We start from the raw sequence: 20,000 nt of genomic DNA, 5'->3' as shown, positions 1-20,000 counted from the left end.
ATAAAAGTAATAATAATTATGAAATAGTAATAATGCTAATAACAATAACAGTAATAATAACAGTAATAATAATAAAAATATGATGATCATGATAATAGTAATAATAATAATAATAATAATATTTATAATGATAATGATAATGATAATAATGATAATAGTAGCATCATTATTATTATTAATTATAAGTTTAAAGGTAATGATAATAATGATAATGATAATATTAATGATAATAATAACAAAGATTAAGAAGCATGATAGCGTTGCTTTATGCAGTATTATCTTCGTTATCATAATTTTCAAGGAAAATAGATTACACTTGATGAAGATATGATATGAACTGAGCAGACTCATCCATCCTTGTCTGAATCTATATCATTTCTGGGATATAATTTATTAGTATTTTTCCTAAGTATTCCTTTTTTTTTTCTTCTTCTATTCCGTTATTCTATCCATCTACATGTCTTTTTTTTTCTTTTCCGGTCCTCTCTTCCTCCCCCTCCCTTCTTCCACTCTTTTTCTCCTTTCTTACTTCCTCTTCTTCTTTTCTTCCCTTTTCTTTGTCTTTGCTTCTATTTTCTATTTTATTTTATACTTTCTGTTGTTCTCTCTTTCCTTTGATTCTCCATTTTGTCTTAAATTCCTTTTCTACGAACCTCTTTTCCCCCTTTTCTCTTTCTCTTTTTCTTTTCTTTCTCCGTTCTTCTGTTCCCTCTTCTCGAGTCTTCCTTCCTCCTTCCCTATCTCATTCTTCCTCAGATTTCTTCCTTCTTCTCTCTTTCTTTCCTTTTTTTCCATTTTTTTTCTCTTTCCGTTTTATCTTACCTCTTTATCCTTCTCTCTCTCTCCCTTCCTTTCCTTCTTTCTTCTCTTCTCTATCCTTCTCCCCTGCTTCGCTCTTTGGCACTTAGCCCAGACGTTAGCAATAATAATCAGAGTTATAAAATGAATGCGTTGACCTTAATCCATTTTAGATTTTGAAATTTGCTTTAAGGAAGAAAATTTGAAATTGACCAAGTATTATCTATCTGTCTATCTGTTTGTCTGTCTGTTTATCTATCTTTCTATATATTTGTCTATCTATCTATCTACCTACCTATCTATCTGTCTATCTATCTATCTGTCTACCTATCTATCTATATATCTATCTATCTATCTATCTCTCTGTCTACCGACCTATCTATCTACCTACTTGTCTATCTCTCTATCTACCTACTTGTCTATCTCTCTATCTATCTATATGTCTTTTTATCTATCTTTGTCTCTCTATCTATTAACCTATGTATATTCTAACCAGCTATATATTTATCCTCTAACTATCTATCTATCTATCTATCTATCTGCTTGTCTTTCTGTCTCTCTGTTTTTGTCTCTCTCTCTCTCTCTCTCTCTCTCTCTCTCTCTCTCTCTCTCTCTCTCTCTCTCTCTCTCTCTCTCTCTCTCTCTCTCTCTCTCTCTCTCTTTTCCCCCCTCCCTCTCTCCCTCTCTCTCTCTCTCTCTCTCTCTCTCTCTCTCTCTCTCTCTCTCACTCTCTCTCTCTCTCTCTCTCTATATATATATATATATATATATAAGTATATATATTTACGTGTAAGCACCTATGTATGAATGCGCATATATATTGATGTTTGTATGCCTGTATGAATATTCATAAATCCTTTGAATAAAATATCGATTTCATTTCTGCAATGCGTGTCCGGATTATCAATCAGTTGCCAGTGATTATTCCGGAAGTCCAATTAAATGATTTGGATGTCCTTGATATCAAATTATATTAGATTCCTTTTGCATTTGCTTCGAGGTTCTCAGAGCGAAGAGGATAAGAGAGCAGGAAGATAAAATGGAAACGAGAATTAGGTGGGGAAAAGAGAACTGGAGAGAGAGAGAGAGTGAGAGAGAGAGAGAGAGAGAGAGAGAGAGAGAGAGAGAGAGAGAGAGAGAGAGAGAGAGAGAGAGAGAGAGAGAGAGAGAGAGAGAGAGAGAGTCGAAAGAAAATGTGAAAGTGCGAGAATATGAGATAGAAAAAAGAAAGAAAGAAAGAAAGAGACAAAATCGAGAGAAAGAGAGAGAGAAAAAAAGACACCCCCCAAAATGAAGGAAGGCAAATGACATCTCTTTGCTATAATAAAACTGCCTTTGTATCACCGCCATCTTTGCAACGAAACGGAAGAGAGCACACGCGGCACGGAGACAGGCAAGGCTTTCGTTGAGAGAATCGTCTGTCGGATAAGAACATCTATTTCATGTTCTTTATTAGTTCAGTGACCCGTCAGGAGGAACAGACCCACATCCACAACGTGTTATGAGATTGCGTGGTATAATCTTTGCAACCTTGCAACAACACTCTCCCTCGGTCTCAGATTTCATCTTATGTTGCTGTAATCATTTCGACATTGCATTTTTTGGTGTTTGATGTGTCTTGCTCGTCTTGTCTCTTTTCTCTTCATCTCTTCTTCTCCTCATCTTCTCTTATTTTTACCCCTGCCTTTCCTATTTTCTCTTCTTTTCTCCCTTCTCCCTTTCGCTTCTAATTCTCGCATTAGTTCTTATTCTCCTTTCTTTCCTTCACTCTTGCTTCTCTCCTCTCTCTCCTCTCTTCTCTTATCTTCTTTACTCCCTATCATATCCTTTTCCCTTCTTCTTCCTCTCTCCTTTTCTCTTTTTATCCCTCTTCCTTTCAAAGCTCTCCTTCCCTCCCTTCTTTATTTTTCTCTCATCATTATACTCTCACCCTCTCCTCTTCCCTCTTTCCTTTTCCTCTCCCCTTCACCCTTTTCTCTTCCTCTTTCCCCCATCCATCTCCCTCATCCATCCCCATCCAAACCCCTCATCCACCCATCTATATTCCTCATCCACATCTACCCTTCCCCCCCTCTCATCCACCCCTCCACCCATTCATCCCCCTCATTCATCTCTCCATCCCTCCACCCATCTATTTTCCTCATCCACCCATCTCTCTTCCTCATCCACCCATCAATCTTCCTCATCCACCCATCTATCTTCCTCATCCATCCATCTATTTTCCTCATCCACCTATTTACCTTCCTCATCCACCCATCCATCCTTCTTCATCCACCGATCTCCCTTCCCTTCACTCGCCCATCCACCCATCCACTCCTCCATCCCCCTCATCCATCCACCCCTCATCCACCCCTCCACCTAGCCATCCCCCCTATATACCCCCCTCACCCCCCACCCCATGCATACACACTTAAGATTTCCTCGAGGTATCATGTTCCTCTAGGGTTCTGTAGTACATATTCTATAATGGCTTTGTAATTTGGCAGATTCCCTCTCTACCAGCCACACACCTGATGCAGCAAGGGCATCGTCTGGGTGTTTATGTGGAATTGTGTGTGTGTGTTTGTTTGTTTGTTTTTGTGTGTGTGTGTGTTTGTGTGTGTTGTGTGTGTGTGTGTGTGTGTGTGTGTTGTGTGTGTGTGTGTGTGTGTGTGTTTGTTTGTTTGTTTTTGTGTGTTTGTGTGTTTGTTTGTGTATGTATGTATGTGTGTGTGTGTGTGTGTGTGTGTTTGTGTTGTGTGTATGTGTGTGTGTGTGTGTGTGTGTGTGTGTGTGTGTGTGTGTGTGTGTGTTTGTGTGTATGTTTGTTTTTGTGTATTTGTTTGTTTGTCAGTTTGTTTGTTTATGTGTGTATGTGGATATTTGAGTATCTATAATCATAGGGGTGAGAATGTACGTAAACATATATACATGTATGTATGTACGTACATGTATGCAAGGAAATGTGTACGTGTGTGTCTTTCGCTGCGGAACGAAACAGCTGACTTATTTAGCGTCCAGCAAGGTGATACCCCGGGTTTTTAGTGTTGCATAATCGTAAAATTTAACAAGAGGGGAAATCCCGCTCGCACGCAAATTAGCAGCTGGGGAAGGGGAAAGAGAGGGAGGGGAAGTGGGAGGGGGGAGGAGGGAGGGTAAGGTGATAAGGGAAAGGGTAGACAGAGGGAAGAAGGAGAGATGGAGGAGGGGAAGGGGAGACGGAAGGAAGAAGGAGAGACGGAGGGAAGAAGGAGAGACAGAGGGAGGGAAAGGGGAGACGGAGGGGGGGAGGGGAGACGAATGGGGAAAGGGAGGAATAGGTGATAGGAGGGAGGGAAGGAGAGAAGGGAAAAAGATAGTAGGGTAGAGGGACGGAGCGAAAAAACGTTGAGAAGAAAGGAAAGAAGAAGAAGAAGAAGAAGAAGAAGAAGAAGAAGAAGAAGAAGAAGAAGAAGAAGAAGAAGAAGAAGAAGAAGAAGAAGAAGAAGAAGGAGGAGGAGAAGAAGAAGAAGAAGCCAAAGAAACGAAAAGAAGAAGGGAGAAGGGGAGAAGAGAAGCAAGAGCAGCTTTGGCACCCGATTCCCGGGGTGTCATAGTGGCAGCTGACGCTCTCGCCGTGGCACCCAGACCTTCCTTTACTGACGTATAAACGAAACCCATTTGCGTCTGAGTGCAAGATGGGCCGGGTTTGTTGATCTGTCTGTCTGGTGTTCGGAAATGAGGTGTTTATAGAAGCGCTGTTATGACGTCAGTTCCCTTTCATTTCCTCTTTTGCATTTCTGTATTCGTGAAACGGAGATTGTAATTATAACATATCTCTTAATTGCTGTAATTAGGTGGGGATAATTTTATTTTCGATATTAGGTGCTTGGGATTACTGTCATTATTGTTGGTATATTTTATTGTCACTGTTACTATGATGGTAACACTGATTTTGTTACTGTTAGTAATCGTTACTGTTATTATATCTGATGTTGCTGCTATTATTATCATGTTTATCAATTATCATAATTATTATTACCATTATAAATGATAGTCCACTATATATCAAGTATGCTCCAGATCTCCTTTGCTTATGCCACATTTATCACTTAGGACATAGATAAGATATATGTTACAGTATTCACTTATCAGGTCGTCAGTGTTGAAAAGTAGCAGTCAGATAGAGATAATTATTCTTGAAAGTATTACGGCGGAGAATTTTTTTTTTTACTATCAATTCATAGGCCTTCGGAAATTTGAGTGTTGTGGAAAAGAGGTAACGATAATAAGGTAGTTTCTTATAATATTTTTTTATATAAGAAAATATCTTATATAGAAATATTATATCCAATGCTCTAATGAAATCCTAGGAATATGATTCAAAGGGCCTGCCACATGACCGATTCCTTCCCCAAGACTTTACGCTAAGCAAAAAACACGTTCCTCCCCCGTCAGGAGAGCCTCGACTGCCCAGTTTGTTTCGAGCAGTACAACGACGGCTCTCGTACCCCGAAGATGATGACCTGCCTCCACACCGTCTGCGCCTGTTGTGTTCTCGACCTCCTAGGCCTCGGAAACCAGCGTCAAGGGGCGAGTGAGCCTGAGATCCCGAAAGGTCAGAGTGTCCAGTGTCCTATCTGTCGGCAGAACATTTTGACGGACAAGATGCAGACGAATAGGTGAGGTTTTTGGGAGTGGGTGTAAGTTAGGGTTTGGGAATGGGTCGAAGCTGGGTCTGATTAGGAATTTGTTGTATCTTATTCTGTTATTTTTTTATATATTCGTCTTGTTTTTCTCAGAGATTTATTTATTGCTATGTAGTTATCATTATCATTACTATTATCTATTAATTTATTTCATTTATCTACTATTATTATTTTTTTGTATTATTTAATAGAAAAGATTCAAATGATGTGCAGTGATATGCTAGCATTGGATATGTATATTAAAACCTCTTAAACTGTACTTACGTGCAACAGTGTGTCTGCGTGTCTGAAGTTGTCTTAAACATTCTAACTTTCATCCAAGGTATATCGTTGCTCACCTCCGTCACCTCATCCGGCTGGGAAGCTTGGACGACGGAGAGACTCAGCACAAGCATGCCCAGGCTACAGGTGCGGACAGAGTAAAGGCAATGGGTGTCCCCGTGTTTCCCATGAAGCAGCAACATTCTCCTCCCTTGGCTTCCGACCACCCTCTCTCCCAACGGTCCTCGCCTCCTCCTCCTCCTCTTCCTCAGAGGAATCGACCGCCTCCTTTTCTTCTGAGAACACCTTCTCCTCAATCCGTCTCCATGGGTGGTCGTCGAGCCCCCGCGCCTCTCCCCCCTCCTGCAGCTGGTGGAGGAGAGCGAGCACCTCCTCCTGAAGGCATCGTCGTCCAGCCTCCACCGCCCTTCCCGTTCGGCGGACCTCAGCAGAGTCCTCCGTCAGCTTACCCCTCGCGACCTCTTTCTTCTCGTTCTCCTTCTTCTCCGCCTCCCCCAACTGCTTACCCTCCTCCACCTGCTTACCCCCCTCCACCTTCCCCACCACTTCTATCTTCCTCTCGCCATCCTCTCCCTCTTTGCGCTCCACCACCCCTTTCTCCCTACCCTATTCCCCCTCCTTCTTCATCCTCTCCCTCAGTCCCCCCTCCAAGCAAGCTGCACCAAATATACCCAACTCTTTCGCGATTCTCTGAAGACTCGAACCTCCCCCCCCGCCCACGACCTCCCTCTGACTCGACGTCCCCTGTCTCCCCGTCAGCGCCCCCTTCCGGAGAGAACCTGGACGAGGATCTGTGGTGCAGAACGTGCGAAGAACCAGCCAGGAAGCTCTGCATAGACCATGAAGTCGTTCCTCTTCTGAAGGTATCTAGAGAAGAGATTGATAGATACTCAGACGAATAGGTAGATAGATAAATAGATAGAGAGATAGAGAGAGAGATAAATATAAGAGAAATAGATAGAAAAGACAGATAAGTAACCAGACAAATAGATAGACAAGCAGACAGACAAACAAACAAAGACAGACAGACAGACAGACAGACTGACTGACTGACTGACTGACTGACTGAGTGACTGACTGACTGACTGACTGACTGACTGACTGACTGACTGACTGACTGACTGACTGACTGACTGACTGACTGACTGACTGACTGACAGACAGACAGACAGACAAACACACAAACAGACAAACAAACAGACAGATAAATAGATAAATAAATAACTAGATAGATAGGCAGATACATACATACGTAGTCCTCAGACGTTGCTGAATATCAAGATAAAATTAATCCTTTTTCGTTTATTTTTTTCATAGGAGAAATAAACAGAACTATAACAGGTAATTTCTCACGGAAAAAGATTAATCGTTTAGCTAAAAAAAAAAAAAAAAAAAAAAAAAAAAAAAAAAAAAAAAAAAAAAAAAAAAACCTTTATGAGCATAGAAACAATAAAACTCAACAACTAGTGTATTATATAACATCTGCCTCATTCATGAAGATATGCATAATAAATTGTGTTTTTTCTAATTCATTGTACGATGATAGATCAACAGAGAGGTTTATAACATCTGATTTGCTTATTAAAATTACCTGACGAGCCCGTGTTCTTCCGGTGTTCATAAAATTTAACTCTTCCAAAAAGAAAAAAAAAAAAAAATGCTGGCGGTTTTTTTTTTTCAATATTCAGAGTTCAGTGATAGTTCAACGGTGTAGTTTTAATTTATAATATTTAACTCTCAGGACTTTTTCTAAATGTTCAATGATAATTCAACTCTCCGACTTTTTCAATATTCAAAGACAGTTCAACAGTGCAGTTTGTAACATCTAACACTCACAAAAAAACTGACTTTTTAAAATGTTCAGTGATAATTCAACAGTGTAGATTATAACATATAACTCCCCCCCCCCACCGCCCCCCAAACACACACACACACACACACACACACACACACACACACACACACACACGTATTTACTTTTTTATCTATTTAATCTAACTACAGTCCTTTTTTATCTATTTTTTTTTTTTTTTAATCTATGTGTTTACATATTCTTCAACTATTCACCAGGGAGACGAGGTTACCTGGATCGAAGAGCTGCAAGGGAAACAGAAGCAGGAAGAACAGGATTTGGCGCTGGCTGTTCAACTGTCTGAGGTTTCATTGCTTGAATTCTCGATCTCCTCTGAATCTTCCTCCCCTGCCCCTGCCTCGCCTACCAGCCCCAGTGGCATTGTTCCTGTCGGCAGGTAATGTTTCTGTTTTATCTTTTTCTCTCTTTTTCTGTGTCTGTGTCTGTGTCTGTGTCTGTCTGTCTCTCTCTCTCTTTCTTTCTCTCTCTCTCTCTCTCTCTCTCTCTCTCTCTGTCTCTCTTATCTTTTTGTTGTATGATCAGTTTCTATTCCTTTTTTTTGTCTCTGCTCATCCCTTATTTTTTCATATATTGTGGATCTTTCTATCTTTGATAGCTTAGTGATTTTTTCTCTGTATTTCGTATTTTGCAAATCCCAACTTTCTTTCATGTTTTAATTTTTTTTTTTTTTTTTTTTTTTTTTTTTTTTTTTTTTGCGAATCTCTCCTAATCTTGATATTTTATGGGAATTCTTTCTTTCGTTATTTGCAAATCTTTCTTTCACATTCAGCATTTTCTTTTTTAAATCAAATTTACGGATCCGTCTTTATCTCCTTCTTTCTCCACCCTTTCCTTGTCTCGCTTTTTTCCTATTGATAATGACTTCCCCAAAATAGATCCAGTTCTAAGTAACTGTCCCTCACGCACCGTATCTACGTTGTGACCAAATCCTGTAACTCCTGAAAATATATTTTTTTTAAATCCGGTTTGGAGTGATGATCTGATGAATTAATTATGTTACTTCTCAATGGGGCTATTTCATAACAGTAAATAATATCTGTATTATCCCAAGAACTAAATAATTGTATACATACACATATATAAATTTATATACACACACACACACACACACACACACACACACACACACACACACACACATGCACATGCACATGCACATGCACATGCACATACATATTTATACATGTATATATATATGTATATATATATATACATATATACATACGCATATATATATATATATATATATATATATATATTTATATAGACACACACATATATGTATATGTATATATATATACATATACATAGACATACACACATACATACATACATACATACATATATATATGTGTGTGTGTGTGTGTGTGTGTGTGTGTGTGTGTATGTGTGTGTGTGTGTGTGTGTGTGTGTGTGTGTGTGTGTGTGTGTGTGTGTGTGTGTGTGTGTGTGCCTGCGTGTGTGTGCGTGCGTGTGTGCGTGTGTGTACACATTCCCACCCATTCCGACCCAAGTCTTTCCTCCTCAGAAGGCAGGGCGTCTGGAAGGGCATGGCATCATCAAAGGCTAAGAAGATCGAAGTCAGTACATGGACTTATAATGAGATTCGCCATGCTATTAACACCTCTTATGATCCCCTGTTGGTTAAGGTGAGGCCTTATCTATTCATTTATCTATCTGCTTACTTAGTTATTTTTGCCTATTTGTGTATCTGTTTTCTTTATTATTTTATCCATCTGTCTATCTATTTATTTATTCAAGTATTTGTTTGTGTTTTTTTCTTTTATTTATTTGTTATTTTATCCGTCTGTCTATCTATTTATTTATTTAAGTATTTGTTTGTGCTTTTTTTCTTTTATTTATTTATTATTTCATCCATCTGTCTATCTATCTATTCATTCAGTTATTTGTTTATGTTTTTTTTTTTTTTTCTGATGAATCGATAGTCTCCAGTTGATTGATATAATTTATCGTTTTAAGAATCATAAATTGACTGTTTTAATTCGCTAAAGAAAAGTTGAATCACGTTTTAAGGAACTAAAACAATTTGCCTTTAGAATTTGCATACGTGCTTAGTTTTTTTTGGTATAAAGTACTTCGTATAAGCAGGAGATATTACAGATCCTTGACTAATCGATTCCATGTGCCTGTTATAAAGAACAAACACAGTGACACCAAATAAATACATCGTCATGCACGGAAACGTTCTTGATAGGCCTATAATACAACTAAATCATAGGATTAATATCAAAACTACAATAGGGATTCGATCTAGGCATCGTTAAGATTGTTTCTTTGTTTTATGTGCATGCAAGGATATAATTATACAAAAAACAACAACAGTGATAATAACAAATAGCCATAGTGATGAGATTAAACAGAAAGAAAACAACAAAAACAATAGTAAAAACAATGACAACAAAAAACAAACAAACAAGCGTTCAAATCCCTTTTAATATTTTTTTATTTGTATATTTGTTATTTTTTCTACTTTCTTTATGTTATTATTATTATTTTCACTATTATTATTATTATTATCATTATCATTATTATTATTATTATTATTATCATTATCATTATTATTATTATTATTATTATTATTATTATTATTATTATTATTATTATTATTATTATTATTATTATTATTTATATGATTATTATCATCATCATCACCATCATCATCATTATTTTCATTATCACCTCAGTAACTAGACAAAATATAATCTATCACTAAGGGAATTACCTGGATCTCGGTAGCAGGTGTAAACACTCAAAAGCCTTGAGCAATTGCATTCAATATTCTTGCATTATGAGGAAAGTGAGGGGAATAATGACATAGATCTCTCAGTCACACCTGAAGCTTAATAAAAGAGGAGACAGGTGTCCATTTGGAGAAAAAGAAAAAATCTTTATTGATTGAGGAGGATGATACAGATACAGTAAGATATTGTTATAGTGTTTTGATGTATATTGTTTATTGTTTATATTGTTTATTGTTTATATTTTGTTGATTATCGTTATATTGTATTATATATATATTGTGTAGTTTGAGTTGTGGCGTTTTGTTGACTTTAGAGTCGTTTTATATAGACGTCCGGAGAGCTGAGGTCGTTTTGTAAAGGTCAGGTCAAGGGAAGTCACCACAAGGGGCTATACTGGAATTGCAAAGTGTACCCATTCATCCATTCATTCTTTCATTCGTGCATTCACACGCACACAAAGCACACCCACACACGCGCGCGCGAACACGCACACAAACACACACACACACACACGTCCTCGAACACACACACACACACATACACACACACACACACTTGGTTTTAAAATGAGAAAAGAAAGAGATAAAAAGCAAGAGATGAGAGAAGACTAGAGGAAGAAAGAAGAGAAAAGAGTAAAAGAAAATCGAAAGAGAAAGGAAGAAAAAAGAAGGAAAGAGAGAGAGATAGAGTAAGAAAGAGAGAGAGAGAGAGAGAGAGAGAGAGAGAGAGAGAGAGAGAGAGAGAGAGAGAGAGAGAGAGAGAGAACCGATAAGTGTGAAAGAAAAGCAAACTAGTGAGAAAGAGAGAGAGTGAGAAAAGGAGTGAGATTTTATAGTGAGATGAGCGAAAGCTAGATCTCCCCCCCCCCAAGTTAAACCTCCCCCCACCCCTATCCTCCTCCTCCTCAACCACCCCCCCTCCTCCTTCTCCTCAGCCTCCCCCCACCCCTCTCCTCCTCCTCCTCAACCTCCCCCACCTCCCACCCCTCTCCTCCTCTTCCACCTCTCCCCCATCCCTCTCCTCCTCCTCCACCTCAACCTCCCCCCCATCCCTCTCCTCCACCTCAACCCCCCCCTCTCCTCCTCCTCAACCTCCCCCCACCCCTCTCCCCCTCCTCTTCCACCTTCCTCCCCCCTCCTTCTCCACCCCCACCCCCCACCCCTCTCCCGCTCCTCTTCCAGCTCTCCCCCATCCCTCTCCTCCTCCACTCCTACCCCCCCACCCCTCTCCTCCACCTCAACCCCCCACCCTCTCCTCCTCCACTCCCCCCACCCCCAGCCTCTCTTCCTCCACCTCAACCCCCCACCCTCTCCTCCTCCACTCCCCCCACCCCTCTCCTCAACCTCAACCCCCACCCCCACCCTCTCTTCCTCCACCTCCCCCTCCTCCTCTACCTCCAAAAAAAGATACTTCTTCACTGAATCCTTCTTTATCATCCGACATCAAAGCCTGCAGAGTCTCAGCCTCACCAAAGACGAATTCATGTCAGGGTTAATGATAAATGCCAGCCATTCATTTCGTTCTGTCGCTGCTCCTAATTTTACCCGGAATTCAGCTTTTCTCCACTTTTAAAAGGGCGCCTGGCATGAGTTTTTTTTTTTTTTTTTTTTTTTTTTTTTTGTTCTCTGTTGTAAGATTCTGGAGAAATTCCGTGAATTAGTATTTTTTTCATCTTTCTATTTATCTTCTTTTTTTTTTTTTTTTTTTTTTTTCTTCAAGTAGATGTGACATGTGTTCTCAAAGGTTCTCTGATAAAGATACACACACACACACACACACACACACACACACACACACTTTTTTTTTTTGTCTGTTTATAATATCATTATTATTATTGCTACCATTATCATTATCACTCTTATTATTACTATTATTGTTATTTTCGTTCTCATAATTATCATTATCATTATTATTATCACTATTATCATTATTATTATTGTTATTATTATTGGTTTTAGTAATAGTATTACTTTTACTAAGTATTACTATTATTATTATGATTAGCAGTAGTAGTAGAAGTAATATAAGTAAAAGTAATAGTAGTTGCAGTAGTAATAGTAGTAGTAGTTCTCGCTGTAGTAGAAATATCATTATCATTTTCATTAGTATTATCCTTATAACCATTATCATTATCATTATCATTATCACTATTATCATTATTATTGGGACTATTATCGTTATCATTGCTATTATATCTATAATCATTATTATGATCATTATCATTATTACAATCATTGTTATCATCAATCCCATTATTGTTGTTATTATCATTATCATTATCATTACTGTTTTTATCCCTGTCTTCATCACCATTATCATTATTGATATAATCATTATAATCATGGTCACCATAACCATACGTGTCAATGATATAATTATTAATATCGTACAAATTATTCAATGATTTTAAATAATAAGTTTTTAAAAATGTAGGAACAGAAGGTTTCTCAAGGGACATACAAACCCAAAATCTATCATTAATTTTCAAAACCAACGCATGACCTCAAATATATGCCTGGATGTTGATTGTCATGTTGACAGGGTGACTGAGTGGTGCTTATTTCTGCGATCAGGAGGTGCACATGTTGATTAATAGTTGTTGATTTTATGCAATGCTTTTTACAGGAAATATTTTAATGCTTTTGTATACACGTAAGGTAGAAATACGATCCATATTCTGTCTGTCTGTTCGCCTGCTCTCCTTTCTCTCTCTCTCTCTCTCTCTCTCTCTCTCTCTCTCTCTCTCTCTCTCTCTCTCTCTCTCTCTCTCTCTCTCTCTCTCTCTCTCTCTTTCTTTCTCTCGCTCTCGTTCTCTCTCTCTCTCTCTCTCTCTCTCTCTCTCTCTATCTCTCTCTCTCATTCACTCGCTCGCTCTTTTTCTCTCTCTCTTTCTCTCGCTCTCGTTCTCTCTCTCCCCACCCTCTCTCTCTCTCTCTCTCTCTCTCTCTCTCTCTCTCTCTCTCTCTCTCTCTCTCTCTCTCTCTCTCTCTCTCTCTCTCTCTCTCTCTTTCCTTCATCTCCATCTCCTCTATCACCCTCTTTCACTCCTTCCCACTCCATTTCTCATCCTTTCTTATGCAATTTTTCCCTCCCTTTCCCTCCCCTATCATCCCCTCTCTCCCTCTCCCACTTTTTCCCTTTCCTCCTTACTCTCTCTTGCTTCCCTTCTTCTTTCTCCTCTCTTTTCCCTTTCTCTTACCGTCTCTTCTATGTCCCTATCTGTTTTTTCTTTCATCCCCTCCCCCCCCCCTCCTCTTATCACTTCCTTCTCTTCCTCCCTTTCTCTCGCCGTCTCTCCCACTACCCCTTTTTCTTTTTCTCCTTCTCTTTCATCTCCCTCCCTCCTCATCTGTTTCTCTCTGTCCTTCCCATCCCCCTATCTCCCTTTATTTCCAATCCTTTTCCCTCTCCTCCTCCTCCTCCTCTCTCGTCCTTCTCCTTCCCCTCCCTCCTCATCTTTCTCTCTCCGTCTCTCTCACTTCCCTCCCTCCCTGTCTTTCTCTCTCCGTCTCTCTCACCTCCCTCCTTCCTTGTCTTTCGCTCTCCGTCTCTCTCACCTCCCTCACTCCCTGTCTTTCTCTCTCCGTCTCTCTCATCTTCCTCCCTCCCTGTCTTTCTCTCTCCGTCTCTCTCACCTCCCTCCCTCCCTGTCTTTCTCTCTCCGTCTCTCTCACCTCCCTCTTTCCCTGTCTTTCTCTCTCCGTCTCTCTCACCTCCCTCTCTCCCTGTCTTTCTCTCTCCGTCTCTCACACCTCCCTCCCTCCCTGTCTTTCTCTCTCCGTCTCTCCCATCTCCCTCCCTCCCTGTCTTTCTCTCTCCGTCTCTCTCATCTTCCTCCCTCCCTGTCTTTCTCTCTCCGTCTCTCTCACCTCCCTCCCTCCCTGTCTTTCTCTCTCCGTCTCTCTCACCTGCCTCCCTCCCCATATTTCTCTCTCCGTCTCTCTCACCTCCTCCCTCCCTCCCTGTCTTTCGCTCTCCGTCTCTCTCACCTCCCTCCCTCCCTGTCTTTCTCTCTCCGTCTCTCTCACCTCCCTCTTTCCCTGTCTTTCTCTCTCCGTCTCTCTCACCTCCCTCCCTCCCTGTCTCTCTCTCTCCGTCTCTCTCATCTCCCTCCCTCCCTGTCTTTCTCTCTCCGTCTCTCTCACCTCCCTCCCTCCCCTGTCTTTCTCTCTCCGTCTCTCTCATCTCCCTCCCTCCCTGTCTTTCTCTCTCCGTCTCTCTCATCTTCCCTCCCTCCCTGTCTTTCTCTCTCCGTCTCTCTCACCTCCCTCCCTCCCTGTCTTTCTCTCTCCGTCTCTCTCACCTCCCTCCCTCCCTGTCTTTCTCTCTCCGTCTCTCTCACCTCCCTCCCTCCCTGTCTTTCTCTCTCCGTCTCTCTCACCTCCCTCCTTTCCCTGTCTTTCTCTCTCCGTCTCTCTCACCTCCCTCCCTCCCTGTCTTTCTCTCTCCGTCTCTCTCACCTCCCTCCCTCCCTGTCTTTCTCTCTCCGTCTCTCTCACCTCCCTCCCTCCCTGTCTTTCTCTCTCCGTCTCTCTCACCTCCCTCCCTCCCTGTCTTTCTCTCTCCGTCTCTCTCACCTCCCTCCCTCCCTGTCTTTCTCTCTCCGTCTCTCTCACCTCCCTCCCTCCCTGTCTTTCTCTCTCCGTCTCTCTCACCTCCCTCCCTCCCTGTCTTTCTCTCTCCGTCTCTCTCACCTCCCTCCCTCCCTGTCTTTCTCTCTCCGTCTCTCTCACCTCCCTCCTCCCTGTCTTTCTCTCTCCGTCTCTCTCACCTCCCTCCCTCCCTGTCTTTCTCTCTCCGTCTCTCTCACCTCCCTCCCTCCCTGTCTTTCTCTCTCCGTCTCTCTCACCTCCCTCCCTCCCTGTCTTTCTCTCTCCGTCTCTCTCACCTCCCTCCCTCCCTGTCTTTCTCTCTCCGTCTCTCTCACCTCCCTCCCTCCCTGTCTTTCTCTCTCCGTCTCTCTCACCTCCCTCCCTCCCTGTCTTTCTCTCTCCGTCTCTCTCACCTCCCTCCCTCCCTGTCTTTCTCTCTCCGTCTCTCTCACCTCCCTCCCTCCCTGTCTTTCTCTCTCCGTCTCTCTCACCTCCCTCCCTCCCTGTCTTTCTCTCTCCGTCTCTCTCACCTCCCTCCCTCCCTGTCTTTCTCTCTCCGTCTCTCTCACCTCCCTCCCTCCCTGTCTTTCTCTCTCCGTCTCTCTCACCTCCCTCCCTCCCTGTCTTTCTCTCTCCGTCTCTCTCACCTCCCTCCCTCCCTGTCTTTCTCTCTCCGTCTCTCTCACCTCCCTCCCTCCCTGTCTTTCTCTCTCCGTCTCTCTCACCTCCCTCCCTCCCTGTCTTTCTCTCTCCGTCTCTCTCACCTCCCTCCCTCCCTGTCTTTCTCTCTCCGTCTCTCTCACCTCCCTCCCTCCCTGTCTTTCTCTCTCCGTCTCTCTCACCTCCCTCCCTCCCTGTCTTTCTCTCTCCGTCTCTCTCACCTCCCTCCCTCCCTGTCTTTCTCTCTCCGTCTCTCTCACCTCCCTCCCTCCCTGTCTTTCTCTCTCCGTCTCTCTCACCTCCCTCCCTCCCTGTCTTTCTCTCTCCGTCTCTCTCACCTCCCTCCCTCCCTGTCTTTCTCTCTCCGTCTCTCTCACCTCCCTCCCTCCCTGTCTTTCTCTCTCCGTCTCTCTCACCTCCCTCCCTCCCTGTCTTTCTCTCTCCGTCTCTCTCACCTCCCTCCCTCCCTGTCTTTCTCTCTCCGTCTCTCTCACCTCCCTCCCTCCCTGTCTTTCTCTCTCCGTCTCTCTCACCTCCCTCCCTCCCTGTCTTTCTCTCTCCGTCTCTCTCACCTCCCTCCCTCCCTGTCTTTCTCTCTCCGTCTCTCTCACCTCCCTCCCTCCCTGTCTTTCTCTCTCCGTCTCTCTCACCTCCCTCCCTCCCTGTCTTTCTCTCTCCGTCTCTCTCACCTCCCTCCCTCCCTGTCTTTCTCTCTCCGTCTCTCTCACCTCCCTCCTCCCTGTCTTTCTCTCTCCGTCTCTCTCACCTCCCTCCCTCCCTGTCTTTCTCTCTCCGCCTCTCTCACCTCCCTCCCTCCCTGTCTTTCTCTCTCCGTCTCTCTCACCTCCCTCCCTCCCTGTCTCTCTCTCTCCGTCTCTCTCACCTCCCTCCCTCCCTGTCTTTCTCTCTCCGTCCTCTCTCACCTCCCTCCCTCCCTGTCTTTCTCTCTCCGCCTCTCTCACCTCCCTCCCTCCCTGTCTTTCTCTCTCCGTCTCTCTCACCTCCCTCCCTCCCTGTCTTTCTCTCTCCGTCTCTCTCACCTCCCTCCCTCCCTGTCTTTCTCTCTCCGTCTCTCTCACCTCCCTTCCTCCCTGTCTTTCTCTCTCGTCTCTCTCACCTCCCTCCCTCCCTGTCTTTCTCTCTCCGTCTCTCTCACCTCCCTCCCTCCCTGTCTTTCTCTCTCCGTCTCTCTCACCTCCCTCCCTCCCTGTCTTTCTCTCTCCGTCTCTCTCACCTCCGTCCCTCCCTGTCTTTCTCTCTCCGTCTCTCTCACCTCCGTCCCTCTCTGTCTTTCTCTCTCCGTCTCTCTCACCTCCCTCCCTCCCTGTCTTTCTCTCTCCGTCTCTCTCACCTCCCTCCCTCCCTGTCTTTCTCTCTCCGTCTCTCTCACCTCCGTCCCTCTCTGTCTTTCTCTCTCCGTCTCTCTCACCTCCCTCCCTCCCTGTCTTTCTCTCTCCGTCTCTCTCACCTCCCTCCCTCCTCATCTTTCTCTCTTCGTCTCTCTCACCTCCCTCCCTCCTCATCTTTCTCTCTCCGTCTCTCTCACCTCCCTCCCTCCTCATCTTTCTCTCTCCGTCTCTCTCACCTCCCTCCCTCCTCATCTTTCTCTCTTCGTCTCTCTCACCTCCCTCCCTCCTCATCTTTCTCTCTTCGTCTCTCTCACCTCCCTCCCTCCTCATCTTTCTCTCTCCGTCTCTCTCACCTCCCTCCCTCCTCATCTTTCTCTCTTCGTCTCTCTCACCTCCCTCCCTCCTCATCTTTCTCTCTCCGTCTCTCTCACCTCCCTCCCTCCTCATCTTTCTCTCTTCGTCTCTCTCACCTCCCTCCCTCCTCATCTTTCTCTCTTCGTCTCTCTCACCTCCCTCCCTCCTCATCTTTCTCTCTCCGTCTCTTCCATCTCCCCTCTACTTCCAGCATTGCCACAAGGAGCTCCAAAGACGATGGAAGGAATACAGTCGAACGATGAAGAAGAAACAGAAGAAAGAGAAAAAAAAATTGCGTTAACAAAACACCGCAAAACGATGGTAATTTCTTCGTTGTTATTGCCTTTCCCTTTCTTTATCTGTTTATCTTGTGGTTGTTTTCTGTTCATTGTTTAATAGAATTTTCTGTTCTCTCTCTGTCTCTCTTTCTCTTTCTCTCTCTCTTTCTTGCGGCTTGCTTTGTCAGTGTGGGACGTGTGATGCGTAATAATAATAATAGTAATGGCAATGATAATAATATGGATAATAAAAATGATAAGATAATTATAATAATGGTTAAAATGAAAAAAAAGATGATGATCATGATAATGATAATGATGATAATAATATTAATGACAATGATAATGGTAGTAGTAATAGTAGTAAAAATAATTTCAATGATACTAGTAATGATGATAATAATAAAAAAAATAAAAACAATTATGATAAGGTTACATTATCATCATCATCATCATTATTATCATTATCTTATTATTATTATTATTGTTATTATTATTATTATTATTACCTTTATAACTGTTAACTTTATCATTATTATTATTATTATCATTATTGTCATTATTAGTGTTATCTCTCTCACTATTATTATTATTATTATTATTATCATCATTACCTTTATCATTATTATTGTTATCATTATTATTGTTATCATTATCATCATCATCATCATCATCATCATCATCATCATCATCATCATCATCATCATCATCATCATCATCATCATCATCAGCCTTGTAATCATTATGATGATGAAGCCCATTGTCACAATTATCATTACAATTATTGTCAGTATTATCATTATTATTATTACCGTTACTACCCTCATCCATATCATCATTATTAACATTATCTCATTTTTTAGTCATTTTTTTCATTTCATTCTCTTCTGCCCATGTTTATGCAGTCTCTTGCAACAGATTGCATACAGTGGCCACCGTATTTCTTGCAGCGCGTTTGTTTTCAAAATATTAATAAAAAAATAATAAAAATAATTAAGATTATAATCCGGTAGTTTTTCATACAACAAACCAACAAATTACAGTTTATTTTCAATTTCTTGAATATGAAAAGAGTCTTCTTTAGTTATAATCTTAGTAATAATAGTATTATTGTAATTATTTCCATCATCACAATTATCAGAACTGTGTTAAATATCATTATTGTGGTCATAACTAACATGTGTATAAATAATATGCAATATGTATATGCATAATTAATTTTGATTATTTTCGTCCTTATCAGCATAATTTTTGTAAAAGTATAACTACCATATGTATAATTAATATGCAATAGGTATATGCATAATTAATTTTCGTTATTTTTGTCATTATTATTTATTTTGTAAAAATATTTTTCTGTTTTTAATTTTGTTCTTAATATCGTCTTTATCATTGTAATTACCATCTTCCACATCCACAGCATTATTAATTAAATGTTTGTACTTATAACCTATATGATTTATTGTTGTTATTGTAAATATTTTGACGTTAATTACATCATTATTGATGTTGTTTCTATATTAACCATCATGTATATATCCTTTCCCATTGGCATATTCATTAGAATGTTTTGTGCATTATCATTTGCATATTCTGTATATAAATGTATATAAAACACGGTTTATTATTTACAACATGCATATGTATGTGTTATGTAACCTTATGTGTTATGTGTTTGAGTATATAGATCCATGACCGTGCGAATATACATACCGAACTCTCTACACACGTCTAAAAACCTAACCCACAACACAAACAAACAAACAAACAAATAAAAAAATACCTCACACCTTTTCACTCACCTTAAATCCTTTCTCTTACTCTCACTGCCTCTCCTCCTTTCTCTTACTCTCACTGCCTCTCCTCCTTTCTCTTACTCTCACTGCCTCTCCTCCTTTCTCCTCCTCTCACTGCCTCTCCTCCTTTCTCCTCCTCTCACTGCCTCTCCTCCTTTCTCCTCCTCTCACTGCCTCTCTTCCTTTCGTTCTTTCCAGGAGTGTAAGAAGGAATTTCATCAACGCCTCAAAAACTATACTGCCTGGAAGAGGAACAAAAACAACACGGCGCCTTGACCCACTTCCTCCCATGTCAGGTCGAAGGAGGTCACGCGAGACGAAGAAAACAACGTATTTGCTTTTGATGAAATGTCGATACTATTATTAATGTTATTGTTATTGTTATTATTGTTAGAATCATTTTCATTATCATTATGATTTTTTTTCAATTCTTACTAATGATGCTAGTGATATCACTATTACCATTATTATTATCATTATCAGTATCATTATTAGTATTAGTATTATTGTTATCATTATTAGTATTATTATGATTATGATTATTTATTATTGCTGCTATTATTATTACTGTTATCATTATTATTATTTA

General features: G+C 41.3%; 1 protein-coding gene across 6 annotated transcripts in view; it reads left to right on the top strand.

Annotated features, from left to right (window-relative positions):
• LOC125031174 (formin-like protein 14) overlaps positions 1-19,870 on the top strand; it is a 24,197-nt gene extending 4,327 nt beyond the window's left edge. For 2 of the 6 annotated variants that reach the window (XM_047621748.1, XM_047621749.1), the window contains exons 3-8: positions 5,215-5,438; positions 5,788-6,610; positions 7,818-7,996; positions 9,149-9,269; positions 17,549-17,658; positions 19,610-19,870. In XM_047621748.1, coding sequence (XP_047477704.1) covers positions 5,215-5,438; positions 5,788-6,610; positions 7,818-7,996; positions 9,149-9,269; positions 17,549-17,638 — 1,437 coding nt within the window. In that variant the 3' untranslated portion in view covers positions 17,639-17,658; positions 19,610-19,870. The remainder of the gene's footprint in view (positions 1-5,214; positions 5,439-5,787; positions 6,611-7,817; positions 7,997-9,148; positions 9,270-17,548; positions 17,659-19,609) is intronic. The other 4 variants (XM_047621754.1, XM_047621750.1, XM_047621753.1 and 1 more) reach the window with 4 other exon arrangements.
• The last annotated feature ends 130 nt before the right edge of the window (positions 19,871-20,000 follow it).

This window comes from Penaeus chinensis, chromosome 12 (assembly GCF_019202785.1).
Source record: "Penaeus chinensis breed Huanghai No. 1 chromosome 12, ASM1920278v2, whole genome shotgun sequence".
In the NCBI taxonomy this organism is placed as follows: domain Eukaryota; kingdom Metazoa; phylum Arthropoda; class Malacostraca; order Decapoda; family Penaeidae; genus Penaeus; species Penaeus chinensis.
Note: the sequence above shows the minus strand (reverse complement) of the source record. Positions and strands in the feature narration are given on the sequence as shown.